The sequence below is a fragment of the Hemicordylus capensis genome, chromosome 1, assembly GCF_027244095.1.
Source record: "Hemicordylus capensis ecotype Gifberg chromosome 1, rHemCap1.1.pri, whole genome shotgun sequence".
Lineage (NCBI taxonomy): Eukaryota > Metazoa > Chordata > Lepidosauria > Squamata > Cordylidae > Hemicordylus > Hemicordylus capensis.
Window position 1 is genome coordinate 88,504,432 of NC_069657.1, and position 19,438 is coordinate 88,523,869.

The 19,438-nt window shown below is 42.7% G+C and overlaps 1 protein-coding gene across 5 annotated transcripts in view; it reads right to left on the reverse strand.

Annotated features, from left to right (window-relative positions):
- The window catches only part of EXT2 (exostosin glycosyltransferase 2), a 160,433-nt gene that overhangs the window by 121,309 nt on the left and 19,686 nt on the right, over window positions 1-19,438 (reverse strand). For all 5 annotated transcript variants that reach the window (XR_008311287.1, XR_008311286.1, XR_008311288.1 and 2 more), the window contains exons 5-7: window positions 14,326-14,521; window positions 5,318-5,457; window positions 2,993-3,086 (exon numbers count right to left, since the gene is read on the reverse strand). Coding sequence is in view for 2 of the 5 variants with exons in the window: in XM_053271260.1 (XP_053127235.1) it covers window positions 2,993-3,086; window positions 5,318-5,457; window positions 14,326-14,521 (430 nt within the window). In the remaining 3 variants the exon portion in view is untranslated. The remainder of the gene's footprint in view (window positions 1-2,992; window positions 3,087-5,317; window positions 5,458-14,325; window positions 14,522-19,438) is intronic.

Sequence of the window (19,438 nt, forward strand, 5' to 3'; positions counted from 1 at the left end):
TATCAACTAAAGATTTCATGTATTAATATATACACCCCTAAAAATGCTACGTTGATACATCAACTTGTGCTATTACAGAAGTATGCAAGCCAAGAGTTTTCAAATACTTTCTCTCAGAAAGCAGGGCATGAAGCCATTCATCTTATCCCTTGAGCATACAGGACAAGAAACAATTATTTTAAATAGAGGAAAGTAGATCTGGGCTAAACAGCTGAACTAAAAGATCAGTCAGCAATAGAATAAATTAGCTATGTATGAATGATGTGGGATCTCATTCCTTGGAGGGTTCACCTAAAAGCCAATAGATTTGTTGGAGGGTGCATTAGGTGTGGGGCCAAACTTAGGGCTGGGGTGGGGCATGTGATTAGATGAACCTTTAGAGCCTTTCCAGTTATGTGATTCCAGAACACTTACAGATGTAGTTCTAATTTCATCCTTGCATCTTTGCCAGATGTTGTATACTCCATAGAATAACAGGGGAAATGGCAGAGGCTCCAAACCTCTGTTTGTGTTTCCTAGTTCTAGACATTCTAGAGCAGGTTTTAGTTCATAATTCAAATGGCAGGGATATCTACCATGAACACAGGACTGTTTTTAGGTCTACTGAAGCAGATGCTCTTGCATTTACAGAAAGAGTCAATAACACTAACCTGACTAGTTAATACGGGTATCAAACCAGTCACAACTATAAGCAATCTCACAACAAAATTGTGTTTACTTTGCTACCCACAATAGTTGATCAAGAGGTAATGGATTCTAGCCTAACTGTATTGGTTAAACAAACCATTTGGTCTCCACATAGAATGCCTGGCAAAAAAGCTAAGGGGATCAGTATGAATCAAGCAAACAGAGACCTCTTCTGGTTGTTTGTCATTGTAGCAAAGTCCTCAGTACAGGAAAAACAATACAAATCACATAAAATTAGGCTATCATCTAAGCACAGTCACCCCTCACCAAACGCGAGGGTTCTGTTCTGGGAAAATCTCGTGGTTGGCGAATTTGTGGCTGGAGAACAACAGAAATACATTGGAAACAGGGAGTTAGGGGAATCGTGGTTGGGGGAAAACTGAAAAATACAGTTAAAAACAGAAAAGTCATCCCCTGACCCCCCCAAAATCACTCCCTGACCCTCAGAAATTGCAGCCCCCCCCCAATACCCCACCCAAACCCCAGATTGCCCAAAAATCACCAAACCGCGGATATTCGGCTCACTGTTGGTGAGACCTGCCACAATTTCCCAGTCACAGATACTTAAAACTGCAGTTGGCAAGGGATGACTGTAGCCTTATTACCTCACATATGAACAAAGTTGCAAATTAGTCCGCTTATTTATTTATTTATTTATTCATTCATTCATTCATTCATTCGATTTCTAGACCACCCTTACAGAATAGCTCAGGGCTTCCTTTTTAACTGAAATTGACTGCTGTTTCAAAATATTTTTAGCTGCTAGCTCACTGTTTTTATCTATTTTGTTATTGACTTTACCGTATTTGCAATTCTATTGCCTTTATTATGCACTTTTCTTAGCTACTTCAAAGCTATGCAACAAGCAGGATACAGACTCCTAAAATTAAAAAAACCTTAAAAATACAGAAATATACAGAACGTTGTGACAGTCACTCCAACTTCCACAGCAGCAAGATATGCAAACTTGTGCTTTGCTCATAAGAACAGCCCTGCATATTTAGTCCAGCATCCTGTTTCACATAGGCCTATTTAGTCCAGCATCTTGTTTCACATAGTGACCCACTAGATGCCTCTGAGAAGCCCACAGGCAAGAGCTGAGGGCATATACACTCTCCGGCTGTTACTCCCCTACAGCTGGTATTTAGAGTTATCTTGCCTCTGAGGCTGGAGATGGCCTATAGCCCTCAGACTAGTAGCTATTGAAAGACATATCCTCCATGAACTTATTTAAGCCCTTCTTAAAGCCATCCAGATTATTGCCTGTCACCACATTTTAAGGAATTCTCTGCCACAAGTTAATTATGTTTTGTGTGAAAAAGTACTTCCTTTTGTCAGTCCAAAATTTCTTGGCAATCAGTTTAATGTTCTAGTTTTGTGAGAAGGGGAGAAAATTTTCTCTCTCTCCACACCATGCATAGTTTTATAGACGTTTATCATGTCGCCCCTCAGCCATCATTTTCCTAAACTAAAAAGCCCCAAGAGCTGTAGCCTTACCTCATAAGGAAGGTGCTCCAGGCCCCGATGATCTTATTTGCCCTCCTCTGCACCTTCTCCAGTTCTATAATGTCCTTTCTGAGGTACGGTGACCAGAATTGTACAGAGTGCTTCAAATGTGGTCGCACCGTATAAGGTCATTATAATATTAGCAGTTTTATTTTCAATCCCTTCCTAACAACTCAAAGCATGGAATGGGCCTTTTTCACAGCTGCCGCACATTGTGTCAACACTTTCAATAAGCTGTCCACCATGACCCCAAGATCTCTCTCCTGTTCAGTCACCAACAGCTCAGACCCCATCAATGAATATGTGATGTTGGGGTTTTTTGCCCTAATATGCATCACTTGTTATACTGAACTCCTTCTGCCATTTTGTTGCCCACTCCCCCAGTTTGGTGAGATCCTTTTGATGCTCCTCACAATCTGTTTTGGATTTCACTATCCTAAATAGTCTGGTGCCATCTGCAAATTTGGTTACCTCGCTCTTTACTCTAACTTCTAGATCATTTATGAATAAATTTAAAAGCATTAGTCCCAGTACAGATCCCTGGGGGACCCCACTTCTTACTTCCCTCCATTGAAAAAGCTGCCTATTTATACCTACCGTCAGTTTCCTGTCCTTCAATCAGTTACCGATCCACAACTGAACCTGTCCTCTTTTCCCATGCTAAGTTTTCTCAAGAGTTTTTGATGAAGAACTTTGTCAAAAACTTTTTGAAAGTGCAAGTATACTATGTCAACTGGGTCATCTTTATCCACATGGCTCCTAGGATAATATTTCATGGTCTGTACTCAGTTTATTTTACCTGTCTCTGCATCTCTTCAATTTGTTGCTGGGGTATGCCTTGAAGGATGTTGTACATATCAGACATTTTTTCTTCAGGTATCACCACAGAAGCTCTAAGTGTAGGCATGTGAGAAGGAAACCAAAAGATAATTTTAGCAAGTGCCAAAGAACATAATACTATCAACATAACTGCCAACCCTCCTTTGAAAATAAGTTTCAGAAAAAGCAAATTAAGATATGTCCTTGCCTAATTCATAAGTTAAAATAAATGAGAAAATGTTTTTAATGGATCCAAGCCAATAAACAAGAGGGAGGGAAACATATGAAAGTGGATTTGGAGCAAATGGCTGCTCAGATACTATATCTTTCCTTTCCACATATTTTTAATTTTATTTAACATATTTTTATACCGCCCAAGACATAAGTCTCTGGGCAGTTTAAAACAAAGCAAAAACTATGACAACAACAAGGTTAACACATTGCAACAATTTAAAGTTTTAAAAATAATATTTTAACACAATATTAAAACTATTAACACAATATTTAATTAAAAGCCTGAGTGAACGGATGCATCTTTAAATACATTTTTAGAAGCTGTCAGAGATGGGGAGTTTCTTATTTCAGCAGGGAGTGCATTACAAAGCCTCGGGACAGCAACAGAGAAGGCCCATCCTAAATAGCCCCCAGATGCACCAGTGGCAACTGCAGATGAACTGCTCCAGATGATCTTAACAGGTGGAGGGGCTCATGGCGAAGAAGACGTTCTCTTAAATAAGAGAACAGGACTAAGCTGTTTAGGGCTTTATAGGTTATAACCAGCATCTTTTATTTTGCCCAGAAACTTATCGGCCGCCAGTGTAGCTCTTTCAATACAGGAGTAACATGGTCTCTCCGAGATGACCCAGAGATCAACCTGGCTGCCACATTCTGGACCAATTGTAGTTTCTGGACTACATTCAAGGGCAGCCCTACATGGAGCGCATTGCAGTAATCCAGTCTGGAGATTAACGGCATATGTACCACTGTTCTGAGGTAGTTTATCTCAAGAAACGGACGCAGCTGGCATATCAGCCGAAGCTGGTAGAAAGCACTTCTGGCCACCGCCTCAACCTGGGACAGCAGGGAGAGGTTTGGATACAGAAGCACCCCCAGACTGTGTACCTGTTCCTTCCAGGGAAGTGTGACCCTATCCATAACAGGAAGATCAAACTCATCTTCTGAGTTTCGACCCAGCACAATGAGTACATCTGTCTTATCTGGATTCAGTCTAAGTTTGTTATCCCTTATGCAGCCCATCACCAATTCCAGGCAGGCATTTAGGGAGGTTATGCCTCTCCCAATGATGTTGACGTGGAGAAATAGATTTGGGTGTCATCAGCATACTGCTAGCACCCTGCACCAAATCTCCTGATCATCTCTCCCAGCTGTTTCATGTAGCTGTTAAACAACATCGGAGACAATATGGAGCCCTGAGGGACTCCATACAGAAGTTCAGTTTTTGAAGAACAGTCTCCAAGGGACACCATCTGGAACCTGCCTGAGAGGTAGGAGCGGAACCACTGCAAAGCAGTGCCTCCCACTCCCAACCCCATCAGATGCTCCAGAAGGATACTACTGTCAATAGTATCAAAAGCTGCCAAGAGGTCAAAAAGGACCAACAGAGTCACACTTCCTCTGTCAATTCCCAATTGGAGATCATCCATCAGGCCGACAAAGGTAGTCTCCATCCCACAGCCCACCCGAAAACCAGTCTGCAATGGGTTGCTCAACTCTGAGGGATCCAAGGCAGACTTCTTCAGAAGTGGTCTAATAATTGGCTCCTTAAGGTAAGGAGTCATCTTGCCTTCCCTCAGAGAAGCATTTATAATCTCTACCAAGCCTTCTACAACAACCCCCCTGCCAGATAATATAAGCCATGTCAGGCAAGGGTCAAGAGAACAGGTAGTAGGCCACACCGTTCCAGTCAGCTCATCCACATCCTCAGAAATCACAAACTGGAACTGATCCAACCTAACCACACAAGAGGAGTCGCTGGACATCTCCACATCAGACACTGAAGTAATTGTGGAGACTGAATCTTAAGTTGGCCTGAAAATGAGATCCCCCCCCCCAAGAATTCATTAAACATGTCACAGCAGGTAATCAATGGTTCCAGATTCTGATTCAAGGGATCAGAATGTTTTCAAAGGATCATTCGACACACAGACATAATATTCTGCCCCTGCTTTGCATGAATACCAGTGGGTCTTTAAGTAGCTTTTTAGCACTTTGCTTAGTGTCAATCCTAAAAAACACGTGCAAATAAATCCCAGCAACCGAGCACACAGCAAGACTAAGAATATACCTCTTCCAGTCCAGAACCTCAGAGAAAGGCAGAATGTATGAATCAGCTACGACAACAGGGATGCAGCCAGCCTGAAGTACATCACTCAGTACAGCTTGCCCCAAACGGGTTCCCCGCAAAACCACACAAAATGTGGCCTCCTGTTTGCAAATGGCATAAAAAACAAACAAACATGGTGAGACACACAAGTCCCTCACTAACCAGAGTTAAGAGTAACAGCATCACTTTAGAAAATATTTTATCATAATCAAAATCAATACATTAACCTTCACAATCTTTCAGAGTTTTTTTCCCCCTGCCTCATCAGCTGGGTTCTGGGGTGACCAAAAACAATAAAAGTCAACAGGGCTTGTCCACATTTCATTTACACAGCTGCAGATGATAACTATGTCAGTGAGCTTTCTAAAGCATTTCTGAGCCCACAACCCCACAGTCTTTTAAATATCTATGAACGTGTACCTGAAGTAGGGCTACAACATTCAGCTAATTAATTGATTAAAATCGGTTTAATCCTTTTGATCCATTGAATAGGTACCCTCAACTACTCTCAAGTCCCCTGCTAACTTGGCAAAGAGGCACCTTTTAATGTGGTGATTCTCTTTATTTAGCAGGGGGAGAGTAACTGGCCCTTAGGGATGTGCACAAACCGGTCCACAGGCTGGTTCGCAAGTGGCCCGGTCAAGAAGTCCAACGCCGGGGGTGTGTGTCGCTTTAAGGGTGGGGGGTGTTGCTTTAAGGGCGGGGGGTTGTACTTGCCCCTCTCGCCGCTCCCCCCCGCCCGTGCTCTATTTCTTAGTGAAATTTTCGGGGCGGCAGCATTCCTCCCTGCCAACCGTTGCCGCCTGCGAAAAGCGGAAGTAACTTCCAAGCATGCGCGCCGCACAGTGTGTGTGATGTGTGCGGTGCGCGCATGTGCAGAAGTTACTTCCGCTTTTCGCAGGCAACAAGGGGGCAAGGGGCGGCAGGGAGGAACGCTGCCACCCCAGAATTTCACTAAGGAATAGAGCGCCGGGGGGGGCAAGCGGGGGGGTTGAAGTATGAACCCCCCACCCTTAAAGCGACACCCCCCGGCGTCGGACCACGCCTCCACAGTCCGTGCGCATCCCTACTGTCCCTCTCCACCCCCAGCACAGTACCTCTAGTGATTGTTGCTGGTGTCTATCTTATGTTTCTTTTAGATTGTGAGCCCTTTGGGGACAGGGATCCATCAATCTTATTTATTTATTGTTTCTCTGTGTAAACCACTCTGAGTCAATTTTGGAAGGGTGGTATAGAAATCGAATGAATAAATAATAATAATAATAATATTAATAATTTGATTTCTATACCGCCCTTCCAAAAGTGGCTCAGGGCGGTTTACACAGAGAAATAACAAACAAATAATAACAAAAAAATTCAGCCATCCCAGGTCCTTGGGAAGGACTCAATGTCTGGATAAAACAAACCAGTCAAAAACACCTGTCTGACTGTGTAAATAAATAAATAAATAAATAAATTATTATTATTATTATTATTCTGAGCAGCAATTAAAAAAAACCCCAAATACTTCAAAGACTATGGGCAACAGACACCAGCCTAGAAGAAGCATTCTTCCTTCCCTCTAAAGGAGAGAACATTTTTCTAAGATGATGTCTGCAATTACATACATAAATCCACAAGAAATAAAGCAAGCATGACTTTTTCCTCAGAATGATGGTTCTATTCATATGCAGATTTTTGAAGACTTTAATATATCTATCAAATAAAATTCAAACCATCAACTACAGGTTCCTTAGTCTGGTGGCACAGGTACTATAAAGTTCTCCCAAACAGAAATAGTGTTCGCAGTCCCATGACTACCACCCAAACTTTGGAATTTGCTACAAGAAACACTACTAGACACACACACCACGTGAGAGCTATTCTCGGTAATAAAGTAATAAACTAAGTATTTTTAATTCAGCAGCAATCAGTCCCCTCAATGCCAATCATAGACATTGTAAAAAGTGTGAGGGGCAAGCTCAGCTCCAAGAAGCTGAATGCCATAAGCTATCAAAAGGAGTTCTGCCACATAGCACAACTGCTCTGCTGTTCAATAATTTTAAAAAATCACAGTTCTAGGCCACCATTTCAAAGTTTGTCCTCTGTTTCCACAGAGGATTAGATGTGAAACACATTTTTGTCTCAGTGGAATTCCTGGAAGACACACTGCCTTACCATGAGATACCCTATTCCTATTAGCAAGCCAATAAAATCAAATCGTATGTGAAGCATCCTTACATATTTGAGGTGAAACTTAAATAGTAGGGATGAAATTTTATAGATATTCTGTATATGGAGACTTTGTGTACTCTGCACCAGACAAATTCATTTTGGTGCCTGTAATAGGGATTGTACTTTGTTTGAAAATTTAACATGGTTGATCAAGTGTATTTGTGTTACAGCACTGTGGCTGCTCTTCAAGCTTTGCCCGAATAAAAAAGGGTACTTTACTAATCCACTGTGAAGGCTGAATGTACCCCAAAGTAAATCAGAGAAATAAGCAACTTGCACCAGATACAAAAGGGGGAGGGAAGCAGTCCTTTATTAAATATTTTTTCTTTGGCAGTACAGGATTAGAACAGCAAAGATAATGTTATCTTAATATTTACATTTTTATATACACACAAGTGTGACCAGGACAACTGGTCACACTGAGGAGGAGAACAAGCAGCATAGAGTTATACAAGACTGAAATCCACACACACACCCCGCCCGCCTTCTCCAGGTCAATTTGATGCTACTATTCAGGAGAGAAAGTCTGAGATGAAACGAGTGCATAGATACCAATCTGATCAGGCTGTGAGTAGTCTGGCTGGTTGAATTCCATTAAAAATCCAGAGTGGAGTAGAAACTAGAACAGGGTTGTCCAACAGAACAAAGGAGATTAGCAGAGTAAGCGACCTTATGGGGCTTCCAGAGACTTCTTGCAATAGCAGAAGGGGAGAAGAAGCCGCTAATGGTTTGAGTGTGAATATCCCCTTCAGAAGATGGTTCTCTTTTATAGCAAATAAAAGACTTCTATATGAAATAATGTCAATTTTGTGCCTTCTATTGACTTAAGACTGTCTAAAGCACTTGAGGGATGGCGAGGGTAAGGCTCCCTGGCCTAAGATTTTATTTGTATGTGTTAGTAGTGGGTGGGCTTTTATATTGTGGCTTTTGTTTTAAGTCAGTCCTGGGTAGGATTGTTTTATGTGTCTGGATTTGTCTGGAGATGGGGAGAAAAGCGGCATATCCACTGACTATGGGGTAACTATTTTAGTGGTGGTGGAGAATAGAAGAAGTAACGTTGGCAAGTCAGTGGGCCATTACATGGGAAGGGAAATCAGAAATCTAATAGCCATTTCCCCTTCCAGCTGTCCTGCCAGCTCTTTAACCTTGGGGAGCGGTGCCAACCCATCCACAGAGCCTCACCTTGATCCTTTGTAATGCCAGTTCAGTCCAGAATAAATCAAAAACCATCCATGATTTGATTCTGGATGAAGGGGCTGACCTGATATGTATTACAGAGACTTATTTGGGGCCAGGCTGGTGGCCCAGTATGGTCCCAACTTCTCCCTCCAGGATACTTTACGGAGGAGAAGGTGAGAGGACGTGGGTAGGGAGGTGGAGTGCCTATGGTCTATAAGAACAACATCTCCTTTACCAGGATCCCTGTTGAAGTGTCTAACCATGCTGAATGTGTGTACTTGAGTTTGGGGACCAGGAACAGATTGGGACTTCAGTTGGTGTACCGATCACCCCGTTGCCCAACAGAGTCCCTAACTGAACTGACAGACTTGGTCTCGGAACTGGCGCTGAAATCCCCCAGGTTGTTGATGGTGGTTCAGTGTTCACTTTGGGACTAATTTGTCCGAGTGGCTCAGGCGTTCATAGTGGCCATAACAACTATGGGCCTATCCCAAGTCATCTTGGGACCTATGCAAATTGCTGGTCACACACTTGATCTGGTCTTTCACCCTGATCAGGGTGGTATTTCATGAGTGAGGACTCCTGTGATTTCCCCTTTGTCATGGACTGACTACCATCCAGTTAAAGGTGGACTCACTATCACATCCCACCTCTGCAGGGGTGAGGATGGTTCACCCGAGAAGGTTATTGGATCCAGTGGAATTGAAGCCTTGGAGGGATTTAGTGTTGCCTCTGCCAGTGATCCTGTTGATGCCCTGGTGGAGAACTGGAAAAGCAAACTCACCAGGGCAGTAGACATGATTGCTCCTAAGCATCCTCTCCAACTCACTTCGAAATTGGCACCCTGGTACATAAAAGAACTATGGGGGCTGAAGTGGGAAGGTAAATGAGTGGAGCACAAGTGGAGGAAGACTCTACTCAAATCTGACAGATTACAACATAGAGCGTATTTGAAGATCTATGCTCAGGCAATACACATGGCAAAGTAGTGTTTCTTTTCTGCCTATATTGCATCTGCAAGCTCATGGGTTGTGAGAGGGCTAGTCCGTGCCCCTCCTCCCTTGAATCAGAATCTGGAACTATCTATTACCTGCTGCAACATTTTTAATGAGTTCTTTTGGATAATATCTCTCTTATTCAGGCCAACTTGGATTCAGATCCCACAATTACTGCAGTTTCTAATGCAGGGCTGTCCAACGACTCCTGTTATGTGATTAGACTGGTTCAGTTTCAGTTTGTAACTCCTGAGGATGTGGACAAGTTGCTTGGAATGGTATAGCCTACCACCTGTTCTCCTTACCCATGTCCAACTTGCCTTATATTATCAGCCAGGGGGGTAGTTGTAGGAGGCCTGGTAGAGATTACAAATGCTTCCTTGAGGGAGGGCAGGATGCCTCCTTGTCTCAAGCAGACAATTAGACCTCTTTTGAAGAAGTCTGCATTGGATTCTTCAGAGTTAAGTACTTACAGGCCTGTCTCCAACTTTCCATGGTTTGGCAAGGTAACTGGAGGGTGGTGACTTCCCAACGCCAGGCAGTCTTGGAAGAAACTGTTTATCTAGAAACATATCAAACTGGCTTTTAGACAGGCTATGGGGTGGAGACTGCTCTAGTTGGCCTGGTGGATTTCCAAATGGGAATCGACAGAGGGAGTGTGACTGTTGGTCCTTTTGGACCTCTCAACAGCTTTTGATACTATCAACCATAGTATCCTTCCGGAATGTTTCGGGGGTTGGGAGTGGGAGACACTGCTTTGCAGTGGTTCCGCTCCTACCTCTCAGGCAGGTTCCAGATGGTATCCCTTAGAGACTGTTCTTCAAAAATCACAAGTTTCATATGGTGTCCCTGAGGGCTCCATTGTCTCCAATGTTATTTAACAACCACATGAAACCGCTGGGAAAGATCATCAGGAGATTTGGCGCAGGATGTTATCAGTATGCTGATGACACCCAAATCTATTTCTCCATGTCAACATCATTGGGAGAGGCATAGCCTCCCTAAATGCCTGCCTGGAGACAGTAATAGGCTGGATGAGAGATAAACTGAGGCTGAATCCAGATGAGACAGTGGTACTTATTGTGCCAGGTCGGAACTCAGGAGATGATCTTGATCTGCCAGTTCTGAAGGGGGTCACACTTCCCCAGAAGGAACAGGTGGGCAGTCTGGGGGTGCTTTTGGATCCAACCTCTCTCTGGTGTCCCAGGTTGAGTTGGTGGCCAGAGATGCTTTTTATCAGCTTTGGCTGATACACCAGCTGCATCCGAAAACTGCAATTGGTACAGAACGTTGCAGCCAGATTGGTCTCTGGGTCAACTCCAAGAGACCACATTACTCCAATATTGAAAGAACGACACTGGCTGCCAAAGGGTTTCTGGGCAAAATGCAAGGTGCTGGTTATAACTTATAAAGCCCTAAATGACTTAGGCGAGCCAGAGAACGTCTTCTTCACCATGATCCCCACCTCCCATTAAGATTATCTGGAGAGATTTTTCTACAGTAGCATGTCTGGTGGCTACTGAAGGACAGGCCTTCTCCATTGCTGCCCCAAGGCTTTGGAATGTGCTCCCTGTTGAAATAAGAGCCTCCTCATCTGACAACTTTTAAAATGTCAATCAGGACACATCTGTTCACCCAGGCTTTTAATTAGATTTACAGTTTTAATAATTAACACTTTTATCATGTTTTAAATTTTAAACTGTTTTAGTGCTTTAATTGCATTTTTAAAATTGTAGTCCGCCCAGAGACACGAGTTTTAGACAGTATAGAAGTCTGTTAAACAAATCAAGTAGAAATTGGCAAGCTTGGCACTCCAGTTGCTGTTGAACTGCAACTCCCATCCCTCAACTGTAGCTGGGGATGATGAGAGTTGCAGTTCAACAGCAGCTGGAGACCCACAGTTGCCTACTCCTGGTCTAAAGGGCCAAACTGAAGAAAGCACAAGAACATCCTCCAGTGACACTGTCAGCACAACTCTAATTTTCAAGTATGGAACAAATTATACAATTAAACGTATTTGCATTTAACTGACAAGCATCTGTGATTTGATTACACCCAACTTCCAACGTGGTGCAGCCTTCTCCCACAAAGTGAATGGGAGTCAGCACTTCTGCTTTTACCCACAGGAATGAATCAGCTGCACCTAGATTGTATTTCTAAAAGGGGCAGCTTTATTTTTTCCTCACAATTCAAGTCTTTGGAGAAAGTAATAGGGTGTATGTAGTCATAGACAATGGTGGTCCAGCCACCACTGACAGGGTCTGTCAGTGGAGGCTGGACCACCTAATGTCCTTGAGAAGTAGTTGTAGCAGGTTGTCTTGCATTGCTGCAAGGGTCCTTGTCACTACCCTCTGTAGTGTCAGGGACCCCTGAAGCAATGCACGACCTGCTAGGACTACCATCCATAATGTCTAATAATATTAGCATAGATCAATAAATTGCTAAATTTAAGAGAGCAAAATAACCTGAACATCACTTGATCAATTACATAGCAGGCAGGAAATATGGACATTTTTGATGGGGATAAGGGAAAAGTGTGGTTTAGAAGGGAGAGTACCCATATGTGAACACACATGCTCAGCCACCCAACTAACCAGTTTTCCTGTCTAGACAAAAGTTACTATAAATACTCTCTCAAATCATCACCATTATCAGCCAGACATTCCAAAAGGGAGATGTAGGGTTCTGCGAAGAAAAGCATTTTAACTATCTCTGCATGTGACAGCTCCTTTCACTTTTAAAAAAAAGACACCTCTTCACCTTTTATTCTAGGGCAATTCAGACTGCCTTTAAAGAAGCAAAAATGAAATAGAAATCATTTTATCTTCTGGCAAAACACATGGGTTGAGGAAAGTCATTCCCTCCACACCTGAATGCAGAATTTTAGATAGCTATCTCATACAAGAAATTGAACATTTGCATAATGTTACTTTTGCTTAAAATGCTGGTCCTTTATTGTAGAAATTGAGAGCGATTGTATGCCACAGTTAGAGATGGAAAGCAGCAGTCTTCATATTGCTGCACCTGAGCACCTCTACACTTTGTACAATGGCCACACATGTGGGCCAGGTTTTATCACTGCCTGAAGAAAGAAGTTGCTGAAAATGTTCAAAGCTAGTCATCATCATCTTATCAGATGCAGCCACACAGTATGAAATCTAGGCTATGATTTCAATCACCATGATCTTTCAGAGAAAGAAATGTTGTTTACCTATAGCTATATATTCTTCAAAGATCAACTGTGCAACCAGATATGCACCATGCCCACCTACAGACATTTCCTCCCAAGACTACGGAGGGGAAAGGTCACCACAACTCCACATTAATGCTCACTGCAAGGGTGTATTTGTAGACAACTATAATCCACATAAAAGACATTTCTATTCTAGCAGTCTCAGGTTTGCGTACTCATATACCTGGGACTGCACGCACACATGCATGCATGCGATAATATTTCAGATAGCCACCCAAACTGTGCAGCCACTTGTTAGCAGACAGCATCTCCCTACCATCTTTAGGAAACACTGGCTTTCTACTGACAGCAATGGAATCAGAACATAGAAGAAAGTGGCCTCTGCTTTGATCAAGCAGTAGCATTGTGTAAAAAGCTGAACTGAGGCAAAAATCTGCCTAGCAGAAGGTGACACTTGCCACTCCAACATGACTGAATCATGTGCATTCTTGATAGTCAGAGTTCATGACCCAAAAGAAGCATTAAATACATGTGTGGCTACCGAGCCTTTAAACTGTTCAGATATCCCCAGAATGCAATCAAAATCAGGTCCCATGTCATTCATGCAGAACTTCCTCTGAATAGTCACAACCACACCTACACCCTCCTCAAGTCTAATCCCCTTTTCTACCTTGAAATCCAAAGAATCCCCACCTTTGGGATTTTACACAGGACAGAACTTTAGTAAAAGGTCTTGCCCCCAGACACATGTGTAGTAGGTTCCGGGGAAGCATCCTTGCTGCTGCTGTCATGGGATTCTGGTGATTCAAGCTGTCTGCTACTACCCTCAAAGACCATTCAGCTGAGTATCCACTATGTACTCAAACTCTTTCCCCTCTAAGCTGAAGCCCTGGGATGCACAGTTGGTTTTTGAGCCAATTCCGCAAGTTTGTCCTAAAAGGATAGATACATAAATATGAGCAAGCATGGGAACAAACCAAACCTGGGTTATGAAAGCCAGTGTGATGATATTCCTACAATTTGGATTAGTATGCAGGAAACCCAATTTCAAATGCCCATTCCACTATGAAGTTCACTGTGTGGCTTTAGACAAGTTGCCGTCTCTCAGCCTAAGCTATCCAATAGGGTTGTTGAGAGGGTAAAACCAGAACTTCTTGCATACCAACCTGAGCTTTTTTTTTCTTTTGGGGGGGGGCAGGGAGAAAGGCAAGCAACAAACCACTCTGAAAGTGACAGCAAACCCAATGTCAAGTTACAGTTTATTTATATAATTAAAAGGTTATAAGACATGTTATCTTTTGAATATATACTTGCATATTAGACCACAAAGTTTTAAAAAAGATCTTATCACTATCAATAATTGCTTTTGACTGATAGGGCAGCTTTACCTGAAGCACCAGAGGGTAATCGAAGACCTGATTCTTGTGGCAACGCTTACGCATAAAAGGGATTCCATCAGAAAGGTTGGTGCATTTGTCCAGGATCAGGACAGATTCTACATTCTCAGCTTGAAGCGCCTCCAATTCAGAACGGTACTCAGGATGCAGAGCCATCTGAGATGACAGGAGGAAGTACCTGCGAGGACTGAAGAACACAACGATACTCTGACAAATCCAGCAATGTCCTGACTAGAAAGTCTAGAATGTGTTTCTTTTCATGGGACATATTGTTAAACATTGTTTCCTCTTCCAGCATTTTGAAGAGCTGGCAACAAGGTGATGGTTGTGAAAAAATCAAATGTTGGCACAGTCAAGCAAAAGTCTGGCAGGATTCAAAAGCTGTATGAACAACTAGCTATAGTTATTAGCATGCAAATGAGATAGAGGTGTGAACAACAAAAGCAATTTTGGCAAGCAGTCCCACCCAGATAAATATGCTTAAATCATGAATAAGTACAGTTGGATGTAAGCTAACTGTCCAATCCTTTGCATATTTACTCAGAAGTGAGCTTCATTGAATTAAATGAGACTTGCTTCCAAAGAAGTTGTAGTGAACGACCCCTCCCTCCCCTAAGAAGTGAACCAGAAGTGAACCCTGTCTTGTCTGACAGGCAGTGACCTCTAGGAATCAGCCACTCAGCACATGCTGGGTGGGACCTTGAGGGCCTTGCAGCAGGAAGAGAAAGGGTTCTTTGATTTTGGTTGCAGCCAGGCTCAGCTTGCAACAAGATATGTAGCCATGGAGTTAGCTGCTGAAAAGGACTGCAGATCCTTAGGAGACAGGATTGCAGAATACTTGAAGCTTATCAGGTGAGGGGTGAATTTTCAAGGAAAAGGGAATTTAGTCTAGGGAACAGTTTGTTAGTCAGCTACCTCATAAATTTATCTTTATTTTTGTGTGCTCTGCTCATCCCTGCTTTTGTTCTAAGTTTGTTTATCTGTAATGTAAGAAACGCTAAGCCTGTGCCGAAGTCCATCCAGGGCACTGCAAAAGTCTCTGTAACCTAAAGGGGCTTTTAATGGTTCCTATATCCCTGTTCCTTGCAACTGGGATGTTTTTTGAAGTATTCTTGCAACTACTGAATGTTTCTTTTACCTGTAACTAAAAGCTGAGAAAGCCTCAGACAGAAGCAGTCTATAGTATTTTGAATAAAGTTTTTCTCTTTTTGTTCTTTGGATGTTTCCGGCCTGTGAATGGATTTTTAACTCAGGAAAAGAGATTTGACTCTGGTGCAATACATGTCTCAGTTCTAATTGCTCAGCAACTCTACCAAGTGTTCTCATCACTTGTAGGCTTGCACATAGAGGTTTTTGTGTACTTTTTCAATAGTAAAGCGAAGGAGAGTTCCCTGGAATTTTGCCCACACAAGCGGGGGGGGAGTATTAAAATCTGTTAAAAAGTGGGTGTGGTGGCAGCGAGTGAGCTACTAAAAGAATGGTTTACGTTTAGAACAACAGCCTTTGTGTGTGTAAACCCGTTACAGTCACTCTCTCAGCCACCAAGTCACACCAGATGCTACCTTTCCTCCCTGATGAATGCTTCTGAACCAACCAATTCTGCTTAGAAACACAGCATATACTCAGCAAGTTCCCCACAACTTTTAACTATGCAATTGTGTTCAATGCAATGCAGGGACAACTTCAAGTGCTATTCTAATGCTAGAAAGAAAGAAAGAAAGAAAGAAAGAAAGAAAGAAAGAAAGAAAGAAAGAAAGCAAGCAGGCAGGAAAGCATAATTTTATTCTTATCAAACTGATTTGTTTTGAAAACAAGCTAAGATTAGACAACCCAACTGGCAAGCAAACCTTATGATATAGTTGAGTAGAATTAGCAGGAAACTTACAAAAGCCACTAAACACATTCAGGAATATGTACGGAATCTCAGAAATACAGTGAGCAACCAATCTGCAGTAGGGCTTGGAAGTAGAATGCTACATTTACTGTTGAAAACCAACCTTGCCTTCATTCGACAACAGTGTACTTAAGAGTGGCATTTGTGTCTCACAATCTGGGTTCAGCCTCTCACCATGTTTGGGGTCAGGAAGAAAAGGCTGCTTTCCAGTGTGGCTTTTCACTCTTGAGTCATTCAGAGTTACTTGCTCAACAGACATTTTGTCTACTGAGCACCTACTCTCCAACACTCAAAAACTAGCAACTAAATCTGGGAAAGGATGGGTGGTCCAGTCTTTGAATGTATGAAGCTGACCTAAATGCAGCCAGCCCATTGGCCATTTAATCCAATACTGACCACTCTAATTGCCTGAGGCCTCAAGTATATCCCAGCCCTATTTCTTGAGATCCTTTTAACTGGAGGTGCTAGGCTTCGACCTTTGACTTTCTGCATGCAGAACATATACCCTGTCAATTTGCTATGGTCTCATTGCATAAGGAGTTGGACTTGGTTATCCTTGTTTTAAGATGTTCACAATAACCAAGATCCTCAAAAAGATTGTTATTACATGAAACAGTCTTCAATGTGGTATCTTAAGGATACCATTGTATCCTTCTGAACCACATCTCGAGTATGGGAATTGGAGGTAAAGCTTTGGAGTGGCTCTGGTCCTTTGGAGTGGCTCCAGTGGTGCTGGAGGACTATTGCTCGGCTCTGTGGCCATTGGCCTGTGGGGTCCCACAGGGTTCAGTTTTGTCCCCCATGCTATTCAATATCTACATGAAACTGCTGGGAGAGGTAATCCATGGACTTGGACTGAGTTGTCAGCAATATGCAGATGACACTCAACTCTCAATCCTCGTCACCTGATCCTACGGAGGCAGTGGATGTCCTGAACTGGGGCTGGAGGCCGTGATGGGTTGGATGTGGGCTAATAAACTGAAATTGAATCCGGACAAGATGGAGGTAATGTTGGTCAGTAGGAGAGCCAATCGGGATGAGGAGATTCTACCAGTTCTAGATGGGGTTGCACTTCCCTTGAAGAAGCAAGTACACAACTTGGGGGTATTGCTGGACCCGGCTCTGCTTTTGGAAGCTCAGGTGGAAGTGGTGGCCAGAGGTGCCTTTGCACGGCTTCGGTTAGTGCGCCAGCTGTGTCCCTTTCTCAAGAAGGCAGATACCCATGCCTTAATCACGTCACAGCTGGATTACTGTAATGCACTCTATGTGGGGCTACCCTTGAAGAATATTCTGAAACTACAGCTAGTGCAAAATGTGGCAGGTAGGATTTTTATCTGGAACTGCCCACTGGGATCACATTACACCCATTTGAAAGAGCTGCACTGGCTGCCAGTTTGTTTCTGGGTCCAATTCAAGGTGCTAGTTTTGACCTTTAAAGCCCTTAATGGTTTGGGCCCTGGATACCTGAGGGACCACCTGCTCCCAAGGGTTGCTGCCCTCTTGACAAGGTCATCTGAGGGGGCTCTGCTCCAGGTGCCAACAATGAGGGAGGCTTGACTGTCATGCATACAGGACAGGGCCTTCTCTGTTGCTGCCCCCAGATTCTAGAATGCTCTCCAGGCTATTCACTCCTCAGTCTCCATCACAGCTTTTACAAATAATGTGAAAACTTGGCTTTTTACCCAGGCTTTTATGTGATTGTCTCCACTTCTGCTTCTTTGTATGGCTATTTTATAAGTGTATTTTAAATTTTTTTTTAGTTAGATCTCTGTTTTTATGTTTTACCTTAATATTTTAATTATGTAGTTTTTATAGGCTTGTTTAAATTTTTCTATGTGAACTATCTTGGGTTTGTTTTAATGAAAGGTGGTATATAAATTTAACAATAAAATTAGAAAAGTGTACAGTACTCAAGCACAAGCCATTTCCCCAACACTTCCTCCTTGCTGCAGCCCTCTGAGGCTTCTCAAAGCCATTTCTGAGGGTTGAGGGGTCCTTAATGATGTGGAATGAGGAAGGGGTGGCTGGAAAGGGAGACTAGAATACCTAGAAAGCTGGTGAAGACACCTCCTGTAAGCAGAGGATATTCACACCCTCTTCTGGCGATTCATCCAACACCCCTCTAGTCACCCCTGCCAAACCTCACACCCTTTTCAAAGGTCCCTTGATCCTCAGGAATGGTTTTTAGTATGGTTCAGGGGGCTAGAGCGAAGAGGAGAGGATGGGGACTTGGCTCACACTTTGTACAAGCACTATTTCAGACGCTATCAATGTTGTATATATCCTGGCAATGCCAAGAAACACAAGGGCTGGAATTCAAAGCACCATGTGTGATTTAAGCTCCCCACTTTCAACAGCATACATGTACCCTGCCCCACAAAAATCAACTGCCCACCAAATTCAGGGGTGCAAGGGGCTATTACCAGAAGGAAATATTGTCCTCCCTCAGGCACTCAGAGAAGCACTTTAGACTTGCTCATAAGCAGGGCTGTGGTGGTGTTGAAACCCAACCAAGTCCTCAGTTTAATATTTCACTTCTACTTCTCTTGAAGAAAATCTGTTTAAATACAGCTTTGCAATGCGGGGGGGGGGGGGGGCATTCCTCTGGCCTACTTATCTCCTTGGTGTTCTCATTCCAATGAAAATTTTAAAGCATATAAATTTATCTTGTAAATAACTATTTTCAGAAAACTTGCTCATATACTTCCAATGGTACCTCTAGCTTTATAACTATAAAGTTACAGCTTTGTAATAAAAATGAAATTGTTCTCAGGTTTTCAAACAAAAACGCTACACCATGCATGAGCACAGCTGCAGATAAGTACCAGAAATGCCAATGGTCTGAGCTAAGTGGCACATGATTGAAGTCATGATTTATTTATTTTTTTAAATCTGCAATTCAAGCCTGTCTATAAATAGGAGAGATCAATTTCTAGTACAGTACAACTCTGAACACCTAGCATATATAACTCAAGAAGAATAGAATTGTAATCTCTTCTCTCATTGACAATTCAATCCCAAGGACAAAAAGCCCTTATTAATAGTATTGTAACCTATCCCAAGTCTTTATACCAAGACAAAATCAGCAAACAAAAAGTTCTGAGTTTCTTAGAGAAACAGATGGCCAGTAGATGGCACTCTCTGCCTACAGAATTTCACTCACCATTTGCTATTTATTAGGACTGTTCATTGGGATTGTACTGGTACAAG